Raw genomic sequence first — 12,000 nt, forward strand, 5'->3', positions numbered from 1 at the left:
ATTTACACTTCATTAAGTGATCTCCAGATCTGAACTTTCTGGCATGAGACGCATCTCGGAATTATTTGTGAATCAATGTTCCCATTTTTTATCGGGTTGTCAGGACTGAGGGTTGTGATGCCATCAAAAACCGAAACTCTTCCCATAAGTTTGTGATGGTACTCTTAAGGGGTAGAGGGGCCCTTAACCACTTTGGGGATTCCAACCCTTTGGAACTCTCCCTCCGAGTCTGTCCCTCTTTCGAGTTTGATGAACCCTCCATGATGAACCCTCATCATCGTCATGAGTCATGTTAATTATCCTTAATCACCACCTCCCAGCACCCCGGAGGGTGAAGTGAAGACTTAAGACCCCGGAGGGTCTTAAGTGAAGACTCGATCATAATAAAACCTTAATAGGATACAGAATACCAGAAAAAAGCCGATGCACCCTCACCACTCAAAACCGTCCTGTAATGGCGTCCTACCGCTCCCCCTTTCGGGACACCGTCTTCTTCCTTCCCTTCTTCTTCTTTTAATGCGTCGTTGTCCTGTTACCACACAGTCTTCTTCTTCATGATAATCTTTGTCAGGACAATTCCGTGCTTTCATCGCACCTGTTAAATCCTATGGCGCGTCACGTGACTCTCAAAAACCCCAAAAATCTCAGTTTTTTTCTTCCAGATTTACGAAAATCAAGTATTGAACATGCTTAATGAGCACAAAAAATGAAAACAGAATTGAAACTGACTTTAAAACGAACCCGTAACGTCGATCAGCCTTATGACACATGCAAGGTGGAAACAGAATTGACTTTCAATTTAAAATCAAAATGATGCTCTGAAGAGACCATCCATTTATCACGTATGCAACGTACAGTGTTCAAAGCCAAAACAGCATACAGAGTTTATCAAACAATGAGAAAATCCGAGCCTTGGTCCATTTGACTACCACAGCACAAGAACTGTAGGGAATTCTCACACATAATCTCCAAACTATCTGCTGAAGTGGTTTTAATTATTTAATTTCACACACACACACACACACACACACACACACACACACACACACACACCGGTAAAAACACTCTCAATGACATTCGCCCATCACTACGAATCAGCAACACGTGGAGAATCGGTCATCATCGTCCTTCCTCCGGATTTGGTGTGCGCAATTCACCTCCTCCAAAGTCTTCACATTTACGATGACGACCAATCATTATCTCTATACAAACATACAAGTTGCTCCACACATACAAGTTCCAGGTTGGAACACTCAACTTGCGTCTAACACAAACTCAACCTTCCCACTCACATTGTATTCGACTCCTCGCTCGTTCACCTTGTGTACGTCCTGTCTCAGCTTGAGACCCCGTTAGCCAAGCTGCTAACGCCCTCCAGGGTGTTTCATTCTGTCTCGAGCATTCTAATTGCCCTCCGCCAACACAGAGCTGACGGTGTGTGATATCTTTGGATCTAAGGACCCAGTCAGCAAGAAGGGATCCTGTCTTCCCCTGTCCATGTTATCCAGCCCTGTACTCCCTTTATCTTTGTTCCTTTGGGTAACTCTATGTTCCTTGGAGAGTTATTCCCCATTTTATGTTCTTAACTTGTCACAAGCCTAAAGCTTTAGTCTTGTCTCCTTTTATCGTGCAGGATCAAAGTCCTGCTCTTCTCAATTGCCATAAAGCTTTTCTTTCCTCTGAGGGACTTTGGACCCTCCCAACTATCCCAGGACTCTAACCTGCACTTACAGGACTCGAACCTGTTCCACCTGTTTCACTCGGACGTTCCTTGTCCTCTGACCCAAACCAGTCTCCTCAATCCGGCCTAATAGCCCCTATGCTCCTCCAACAAACCGCATTCGACTTTCTTCGTTTACCGTTACCAGTTCGTAATCCGTGCAGACCCCGAGGCTGCGCTCAACGGAGATCCCTCCGGGTCGCGGCGTTCAGGACCTGACAGTGTCTCATCTGGGTCGCTAGCTGTGATGAAGACCCTCACCAATCCTGGCCAAGAATTGAGGGGAGTCAACAGAAGATTCTCGAATATACGGTTTATTGAAGTTGCACAGCACTTGCAAGCGGAGGTGGCACAGGGACCAACCACAGCAGTCAGACCCTGTACCACACTAAAGGTTACACTCCAAAAGTTTCATATATAAAACCTATTCCTTGGCAGAGAAAAGCATGACAAAGAAGATACAATTTGGCAAGTGGGCTTTCCACCCCTCCCTACGGCCCTCGGTTGAATCAGCCATAACAGAGTTCTCCAGCCATTTGTTGCCACTCTGCACTGGAATAAACAATAGCCTGCAGAAGCGCTCTGGCAAGGACATCTTGAAATACATTTTAACACATCGTAAAGCAAACTGTAAAGTGAAGGCAAAAGGTTTGGAGACACAATTTGAAGCAGCCAGCCCAATGGTTTGAATCCAGACACCTGGTTAATGCAATTACTGAATGGTTAAATGAGTTAAATGTTTCAATATGGACAATATGTGGCCAATCAATAGTCATACCTGACATTCAGACCTGACAATCTTCCTCTTCTTTTTCTGGTGATTCTTTCTTGTTCCTCCTCCTCCTCTTACCCTTCTTCTTGTCCATCCTTCTCATAATCTCTTTCATTGTCCTTTAAATGGTTGGTTTCCACGATAGTCGAAGAGGACTCATTGGCCAATTGACGTCACGTGACCAACTGAAGCCACAGATCGCCCATTCTCCCACTCCCATTCACGGTCCATGAGTGAAACACTTTCACAAAACCTTTCCTTCAGGTGTTGTTCAATGATCGACTTTTTATTTAATTTCACGTGTTATTTCACAAGTACATCGATGTAAACATATAAATATATAAATTATGAAATGTAAACCGTGCAGGATTTGTATAAAGTGAATTAAATCACCATCGATCGATCTCCTGGTGCTGAGAACAACAAAGGGAACGAGAACGGCCCTTGATGGAGCACGTACCTCCACCAAGGTGAACACTCCACGTTTTGTATCGGACTGAGAGGGTGGATCTGGATCCGCACCTGAACCAACATGGAATCAGCTTGTCCTGTTCACCTCGGATCAGGTGCGGTTTGTAAAATATCCAGTGGAACATGGCGTGTTGTCAGACTCTGTCCTGATGCCGTGACCAATCCTCCATACCCCCATAATCTCTCATCAAAAATCACCCCCACAACACCTCCACCCTCCCTCCACAATCCCCCACACATTGAGGAGGAACATGATGGTGGATCACAGCATGGACACAAATGGTGTCCGGGGAAAGTATGAAATGGGACGATCCCGCAACATACAAGACACATTGTCAGCCTGCAAAGATGGGACAAAGTATTCGTCACCTATTTTGTCTGCGGTGTCTGAGTGTGCCTGGGCAGTGCCAGCTGTCGAGCGATGATGGGTATCTCTGCTCGAGTGAGATATTCAGTTTACAAAACATGAGGAACACCTTCCTAATTTCGAGTTGTACTCGCTTTTCCCCCCAGAACAGCATCAATATATGGGGGTGAGGACTCCACAAGGTGTCAAAAGCGTTCCATGGGGATGTTAGCCCATGTTGACTCCTTTGCTTCCCACAGTGTCAAGTTGGCTGGTCGTGGATCTCCACTCTGAATGGCTCGTTCCCTCTCTTTCCACAGAGGCTCAATTGGATTGAGATCTGGCAACTGGGCGAGCCACTGCAGAAAGCTTATTTCACTGTCATGTTCATGGAACCATTCCTGGGCAATGCCATTCATGTGACATGGGCCATTATCCTGCTGAAGAAATCCATTCGCAGATTGATAAACTGCTGCCATGAAGGGATGCACCTGATTGGCAATGATGTTCAGATATCCTGCGGCATTCAAATGTTGCTCCAATTTTATCAGGGGGCCTGATGTGTGCCATAAAAACACACCCCACACCACCACCACCAGCCGAAAATGTTGACCCATGGCATGATGCAAGTTCTCATGTGGTTTTTCTCCACACTATTCTTCCATCAGCATTAAAAAGTGGGCACTGGGATTCATCAGACCTGACTGTTTTTCCAATCCTCCAGTGTCCAGTGTTTTTGTTCCTTCGACCACTGGAACCGCAGGTTCTTGTATTTTTTGCCGAAAGAAGTGAAACTCTGTGCAGTCGTCGGCTGCCACACCCCATTTATGTCAAGGTATGACGAGTTGAGCATTATTTTACAGGTATTTCGGCACCAGTTCTTGACACGTTCAAACCGGTGCCACCTGCCACCAATGATCATACCCTGTTCAAAGGCAATTAAATCTTTTAACTTGCCCATTCACCCTCTGAATGTCACAGATACACAATCCATGTTTGAAGGCTTAAAAATTATTCTTTAACTTGTTTCCTCCCCTTCATCTGTACTGATTGAAGTGGATTTAACAGGTGCAATCAATAAGGGATCATAGCTTTAACCTGAGCAGTCTCTTTCATGGAAGGAGCAGGTGTCCCTTATGCTTTGTACACTGAGTGTATAAACCGATTTATCAATCAATACAAAATCCCTCCATTATAAACCATCAATTGGAAAAAAAAATCAAACCCTACCAATCTGGAGTTCATACCCAAACGACATTTTCACCTTCAAACACCGACTGCTTCTTCCTCTAAATTGCTTGCCCAAGGCTCAAAATGATATGAATCCAAAATTCCCCCGAAAGAGTTTACATTCTGAATTTTGTCTCCAAACGTTCCCTCAAAATCCCAATGATCAGTTTCAACAAACTGAGAACCTTCAAAGTTACGAATGACGGTGGAATCAGTATCAAAATCCAAGCTCGACATGTACTGTTTCTCGAAGTAAGCCGCTGATTGGATTTTCTTGTGCAAGATGACTCTCATTGATTGTTAATGCCATTTGGGTTTCAGAAAGTGGGAGGAAGTTTTCCGAGAACTCAAAATCTACACTTCCTTTTTGGTAAAGGATCATGATTCATGAACCAAACTGTGAAACTTTGTTCTCATAGCCTCGCTCAAAATAATCAGTGAACCTCCGAGTCTCCACTTGCAGCTCGTTTGGAGTGATATTCCTGGAATGATTTTTGAGCACTCAGTGAGGATTTTCTTTCTCATTGCTGGAGCTCCAACCATCGCTGGAACAATTTCAACTTTCGTCAATTTCCTCATCATCTTGGCCTCATTTTTCTGTTCCTGGAATTTGGTTATTTTGCTGATTTCTGTTGATTTCGTCCTCCATCATTGGGAAATGAAACCTCGATCAACAATGCCAACTTTTCCTTTTTGTGTTTGAGCACAATGTCCAGCATCCAAGGCCATTGCAATATCGTCCTTTGCAATATCCACACTTGTTGGGATCATCTCGTCAGAAATGAGCATTACTTGTTCATTTTTGAGGATCGGCTCTGGTTTGCGTTTCCATGATTGTTCTGGGACCAGGATGTTGAAATGTTTGCAGATGTGCCAGTGGATTACTATGCAGATACTGCCATGTCATTCTGTGTGCAGCTGTTCCAACATGAGTTTTTGTAGTTCATGAAAGGAGGAGACTGGTACTTTCTGTTTCTTCCGCACAAAACCTGCATTTGTCTGATTGGCTCAATCCCACCATTTTCTTTAAGGCATAAGTGTTGTGTCCTTGGTCATGAGCATTGACGATGACTCATTCTCCATCCCAATAGATATGACATCTTCTTAGCCATTCTCATGAGCCATCATTGTCAATCCCTGTTGTCAAGCCCCTTTTTAAATCTTCCTGTTCTTTTGTCATTCTCCCATTTGTCAGAATCTGCTGATACATAATTTTGTACTTTTCCTTTTCTTTTCTTTGCAATCATTGTGGCTGTGTTTATTCCCGTTTCGTTTTCCGGTGTTATATCCATAATTTGCACCTGTCTTTGTAAATTTGTTGCAAAATTGATTAAGAATCCCTTTTCTGGTTTGTTTTCTTGCTTGTGTACAAATCTCACATGAATGTCTGTTGAGCATTTCACATACTCCACTCGTCCGACACATGCTGATCTGTGCACTTAGTTAACCTCCATCAAACCACCACCTCCTCCTTGCCTTTGTAAGTACAACCTCGGTGTGCATTGGTTTTTGTGGAACATCTTGTGAATCGTGAGATGTTTTCTTGTTTTAGTGTCCAAGTTGTTGATCTCCAATTGTGGCCAGTTTAAAATTGCACAGCTATATCGGAATACCAGCACTGCAAGTTTGTTTATAGCTTTGGTTATGTTCATTGGAGAGAGGGATGACTTCAGAATTTATCTTATTCTTACTCTTGCCTGTTTATTTTATGCATTTTTTTAGTGTTGTATCAGGGGGCCTTCTTCTATTCCAAGGTATTTGGAGGATGCTTCATTTTCTCGTTCCAGTATTTTTGTGCTTTAATCGATTGAGATGTTGTCTGTTCTTATTGTTTTTCCTTGTGCAAATGCGCACTTGGCACAACTGTCAAGACCAAACTCCATTCAGATATCTTCTGAGTTCTACTTAACTCATTTCAGTTGATGTGCAAATTTCTTATCATTTGGTGTGAAGAGTTTTCAATCATCCCTGCACAGTCGGTGTGTCACCTTTCTTGTTTCTTTTGTCATATTTCTGTGCGTTTCCTCAAATGCTTTTTAAAATGGTAATTTTGAGAGAAACTTTTATCACATTTTGAGCATCCATGAGGATGTTCCTGGATGGATCCTCATATGCCGTTTTAAACCAACTTTGAGAGAAACCTTTATCACATCTGGAGCATTTTTAAGGGAAGCTGTCCTATATGGATCCTCATATGATGATGCAATCTGCTTTTTCGAGAGAAACCTTTATCACATGTGGAGCATTTGTAAGGATGCTCTCCTGTATGGATCCTCATATGGCAATTCAAGCCGTATTTTTCAAAGAAACCTTTATCACATGTGGAGCATTTGTAAGGACGCTCTCCTGTGTGTCTCTTCATATGGCGATTCAAGCTGTTATTTTGAGAGAAACCTACATCACACGTGAAGCATTTGTAAAGACACTCTGCTGTATGAACCCTCATGTGGCGATTCATGCTCACTTTTCGAGGGAAACCTTTATCACATGTGGAGCATTTGTAAGGATGCTCTCCTGTATGGATCCTCATATGTGTTTTTAAATGATATTCATGAAGTAAACCATAACTAAAGACAGAACATTTGTGTGGGTGTTCTCCTGTGTGGGTGGTCCGATGGCCATTCAAGTTCTCTTGAGAAATGAAATCCTCATCACAAATGTAGCATTTGAAAGGACGCTCTCGTTGGTTGTTGTCTCCATTTGTGGGTTTTTTGAGGTCACCTGTTGGAGCAAAATTCATCATGCACACATTATACTTGTGATGTATTCTCCTTTTGTGAATATGTTTTTGTTTGTTCAATTTCATTTTAAGCTGTGTTGCGAAAACCAGACGTACACTTGTATTTTAAGGGTGGTGAGTCTTCACCTTGCAATTGTTTCTTCAAAAAAGAATTCTTCAATGCCAAGCTGCACCTGGAGGTAATTTGTCCAATTCGACCTGTTGATTGTTCTGCAAAAACAAAAACAAAGAACAAGTCATTGTGCAGTTTTCGTTGTCAAAATATAACACACCATTTGTAAAATTTTATTAACCACACTCACTCACTCCCAATATTATGAGGGTCAAAGTCATACTAGCTGGAAGCATATTATTCCTGTTGGGATCATCATTATCGTTCTTTCCCCTCTCACTTTAAAAAATTTGAATCTTTTTTGTCAATCACAAAGTGTGAAAAAGCCTGAGAGTGTCGATTTTCAATTTTCACAGTGACGTCACATCTGTACACCGCCTTCATCCAAATGGCGGCTTCACTTCGAGAAACGGTGCATGTCGAGCTCGGATTCTGATACCGATTCCAACATTATTAGTTCTGAACACAAAAGCAAACATTTTTCTTTGTGTGCAATGTCGAGGCTTGCATGAGAGTCAGCACAAAGACTGTACAACAAGGGGAGCAGGAGACAAGAGGGGTGGGAGAGGGAAGGACAAAACGGTGGGGAATAGAGACATGTGATCTGCGGAAGGGAGAGGGACGGGGCGGGGTGCACAGTATAAACAAGATGGACATGACAGGGACTTTCAGGTCCTTAAATGACGGACCTTCAGGAAGGAAAGCAGGGAATTTGAAGTGAAGGTGTGCAGCGATTCTTTATTCTTAATTTTGGTCGTTTTACCAGACAGAAATTGCTGACGGACCTTGAGCACTCTGCGGAAATGTGGGGGGAGGGGGGGGACATATCGCAGAGAAAGTGGAGGTGGGGGGGGGCAGAGAGAAGACGGAAGAAGACAAAGACTATCGACCTGCCTGCGGTGAGACAGTGAGAGATCCAAAGACTCAGCCTCATCATGGGATATACCAGTGATCCTAAGAGCCTTGGTTTTCACAGCATGAACGATTGAGGATGCCCAGATCGCAGCTCAGTGACTTGCTTTGGAGGCCAGCTTGGAAATGTGGCTTTCACAGGAAAGATCATGGCAGATAGTGAGACCCAGAAGCTTGAGTGAACAGACTTATTCAAGAGATTTGTTGAGAAAGTAGATGGGGATTGTCAGGATTGAAAGACATGTTCTACATGTTGGACCAGCTGATGATTTTATCCAGATCTGCAGAGTATGAGGAGGCTGCTACTTGCCTATCTGAGGGATGAAAGATGGCACGGCAGAAGGTAGAGTCATCACTCATCAAAGAGACAAAGATGGTTTCCCAGAGTCAGAGAGATCATTGATGAAAACCAGAAAAAGAACAGGGCCCAGAACACTGCCTTGAGGAACTCCAGCCTGGACAGGAAGAGGGGATGAGAGAAGAACATTTCAGGCCACACGCTGGCTGTGACAGGACAGGAAGTCTTGCAAGCCATGAGTGGAGATGGCTGTGGATACCATCGGAAGAGAGTTTGATGAGCAGGGCAGGGTGCCTGACCATATCTAAAGTATGTGATATGTCTTGGGAGATGGCTCTGATTTCACGTCTGGCATTGATCATCTCCATCCATTGTAGGGATAGCAGGAGCATATCCAGGGTAGAGTGACATGGTCTGAATCAAAATTGATTTTTGGAAATCAAGCCATTGGAGAAGAGGAAGGATTTAATGTCTGAAGTGAAAATGGATTACATAACCTTGATGATGATTAGGAGAAGGCTGATTGGTCTGTAGTTGCAGGGATCTGTTTTTGTACCTTTCTTATGCAAGGCAGTAATGTTTGCTGATTTCCAAGCAAATGTCAGATGACCTTGAACAAATGAGAGGGTGAGAAAGAGCAGCAAAGCAGGTTTTTAAAACACGTGGGCTGATGCCGTCTGGACTGCTTGGAGAATCTGTGTCGATGTTTGACAGCAAGCTCTCCACCTTGTCAAGAGAAAAGGACAGGATCAAGGAACAGCTCGGTGCGAATGGGTAAGTTAGGTTACTGAAAGCGATTGATTTGGGACACAATATTTCGAAGCAAACACGCAGTTTAGGCATGCAGCCTTTTCACGTGCAGTGTGAAATGGAAATATTTTTCAATTTTACACCTCACGTGAAAAGTCTGAATGCCTAAAACTTGTGTAAAATTGAAAATTATTTGCCGTTTGAGTGAAATCATCCCGAGATGTAACTTGGTGACAGTGCGAACATGGCAAAACTGATTAAGAAGATTTTGTCCTTTAATTGCAAATTTACCCACTTTATAATTCGGAAATCAGAAAAAGACATTTCTCTTTTGTGGAGTATCAAGGGATAGATGAGCATCGAGGTGGTCTGAGCATTTGGGTTCCCCTTGAATGGAACATGCATCTGTCCATGTATCTTTTCTAATCACCATGCAGGAAACGCGATTGCAACGGTTTGTTTGTTGCCCTTTCATATCTGTAAAAGTGTGTATTGAACTGTCAATGTCAAACATTTACAAGATGTACATTTTAAAAAACGCCTTCAAACTGATTTGGCAAAAATTACACAAACAGGTTTTCTCTTTAAATATTTGACCAATTCATACTTTCTGCCATCAATATTGCTTAAATGCAACGAGCATTACATCTTATTAACACCGACTATAAAATCATGTTAAAAGTGCTCACAATGCATCTAAATAAAAAATAAAAAGTAATCTCTCCATTAATTGTAAATGCCCAAACGTTTCGCATTCCTGAGAGATACGTTTGTGATCGTATATTTTTGGTGAGACTTAACTACCATTGGTCAAACTGCATCATATCGTTTTGGGTTGCTATTCCTAAATCAGGAAAAATCATTTCACAGTGTGTCATTCCTTCTTGTGTGGAGCTCATACCAAAGCAAGATTTTCAGAAAATTTTATTTTTCTTTCAAAAAATTATAAAAAAAACAAACAAACAAATAAATAAATTAATGCATCGTGCCTGCAAAAAGTAAATAATAGCCTGTGTCATCCCTTCCCCTTTTCGTGCAGGCATTTTAGCAGAAATATTTGGTCAATCTCACACAAATTGCAACAAAAGCAAACTCAACAGATTTTGGTTCCTGAATATGTCCTCAGTGACAGAAAAAAAGTCCAAAGGGATCCTCCGGGGGGAAAATCCTGAAATCATGGAAATCCAATATGACCGCCACCCGGCTTCGGGGAAAATGAGAAAATTGTAAAGATTTATATTTTAATATGTAAATATATGTTTTTCTGCATTCTCATTGTTTCTAGTTATGGTCAGTATATTGATATACAAGAATAATTATTAAATATACCATCAGAGATGGGGAACCCTCCGCCATTGAATGAAAAATGTCGTACATATTCCAGATAATGAGGGAGGTGAATTGGAAACAAGACACCATTTGGTCATCATCTCAAAAAAGTTCCCCAGGGGTGAGGAACGTCGTAACCAAAAATAATTGAAATCAGATAAGCGGTTTTCCATTTATTACAAAAAACCTTTTTTCAAGATGGCCGCCCTAGTCGGTCATCTTGGATCCGGCCACACCCAAAATCAATAGGGTTCTTCCTTTCGAGGTGGTACATGTGTGACCCAAATTTCAAATCGATATGGCGAACAGTTTGAGTTATCGCACTCACAGCTATAAATGTTGACGCCGAGCCTGCCGGACAGCCGGACGGACGGACGACCCAGGTGACAACAATATCCCCCTTCCGCCACGCGGCGGGGTCTAAAAAGTGAAATGTATTGAGGAAAAATAAAAAATTATAGCTTTTTTATCCAAAAATGTCAATATTTTTTCCCTAAAAAATATTTTGACTTGAGAAAGTTTGTTTATACAAGAACATATATATCCCCAGGCATACATACTATATATTTCCAGATACACTGATGCAGGGACATTAGTACTATCCTCTGGTGAAAGAATTAACACACAATATTAATTTTTATTGAACTTATTTCCATTTGCCTACCCATACCCCCTTAATTTGAAATATGTGCACTTTGTGCGTATTCGGTCCAAACAAAGGATAAACACCTGGCTATAGCTAATACTTTAATAGGATAAAGACAAATTCTGATTTTAAATACCATAGCTATGTTTATTTGTGAACATAACATCGTCAGTTCAAACTTTAAAAAAATTATACTAATTCTGGATTTTTATTTTCAGGCATGGAGGGACCTGAACGGTGTACCATCTGCAAACAGGATGGAGGAGGCCCATCAGCTTCAACTCTAACAGAAAATGGGTGTTCAGCCATCAACCAGGCCAGCAGCACAGGGAAAGACAGCATTCACTCTGTACCTGGGGAAAGGGTGCACAAAGACTGCCGGCATATATATTGCAACCCACATCAGATAGCCAAGGATACCAGGAAAGAAGAGTCAAAGGCCAGTACAAGCAGTGATAGACATGTACTTAGGTCATCTGAGGAGGGGTTTTCTTTCAACACTGATTGCCTTTTCTGTGGTAGACCAGCCAAGTTTGGGAGGAAGGGGAAGACGCAGGATGTGCTTCAAGTAAAGACAATTGAATTGAAGGACACGCTCCTGGCAATATGCCGCGAACGAGCCGATGTTTGGTCAGATGCTGTGAAGGCACGGATTCTGCATGTGCATGACTTGC

At 42.3% G+C, this 12,000-nt stretch overlaps 1 protein-coding gene across 2 annotated transcripts in view; it reads right to left on the reverse strand.

The window, feature by feature from the left end:
- Positions 1-2,014: 2,014 nt before the first annotated feature.
- Positions 2,015-12,000, reverse strand: part of LOC147029136 (uncharacterized) — a 77,748-nt gene continuing 67,762 nt past the window's right edge. The window contains exons 4-5 of one of the 2 annotated variants that reach the window (XM_085880086.1): positions 7,376-7,489; positions 2,015-7,260 (exon numbers count right to left, since the gene is read on the reverse strand). In XM_085880086.1, coding sequence (XP_085736212.1) covers positions 6,686-7,260; positions 7,376-7,489 — 689 coding nt within the window. In that variant the 3' untranslated portion in view covers positions 2,015-6,685. The remainder of the gene's footprint in view (positions 7,261-7,375; positions 7,490-12,000) is intronic. The other variant, XM_085880087.1, reaches the window with a different exon arrangement.

This window comes from Eptatretus burgeri, chromosome 4 (genome assembly GCF_056783735.1).
Source record: "Eptatretus burgeri isolate ZD-2024b chromosome 4, Ebu_testis_v1, whole genome shotgun sequence".
In the NCBI taxonomy this organism is placed as follows: domain Eukaryota; kingdom Metazoa; phylum Chordata; class Myxini; order Myxiniformes; family Myxinidae; genus Eptatretus; species Eptatretus burgeri.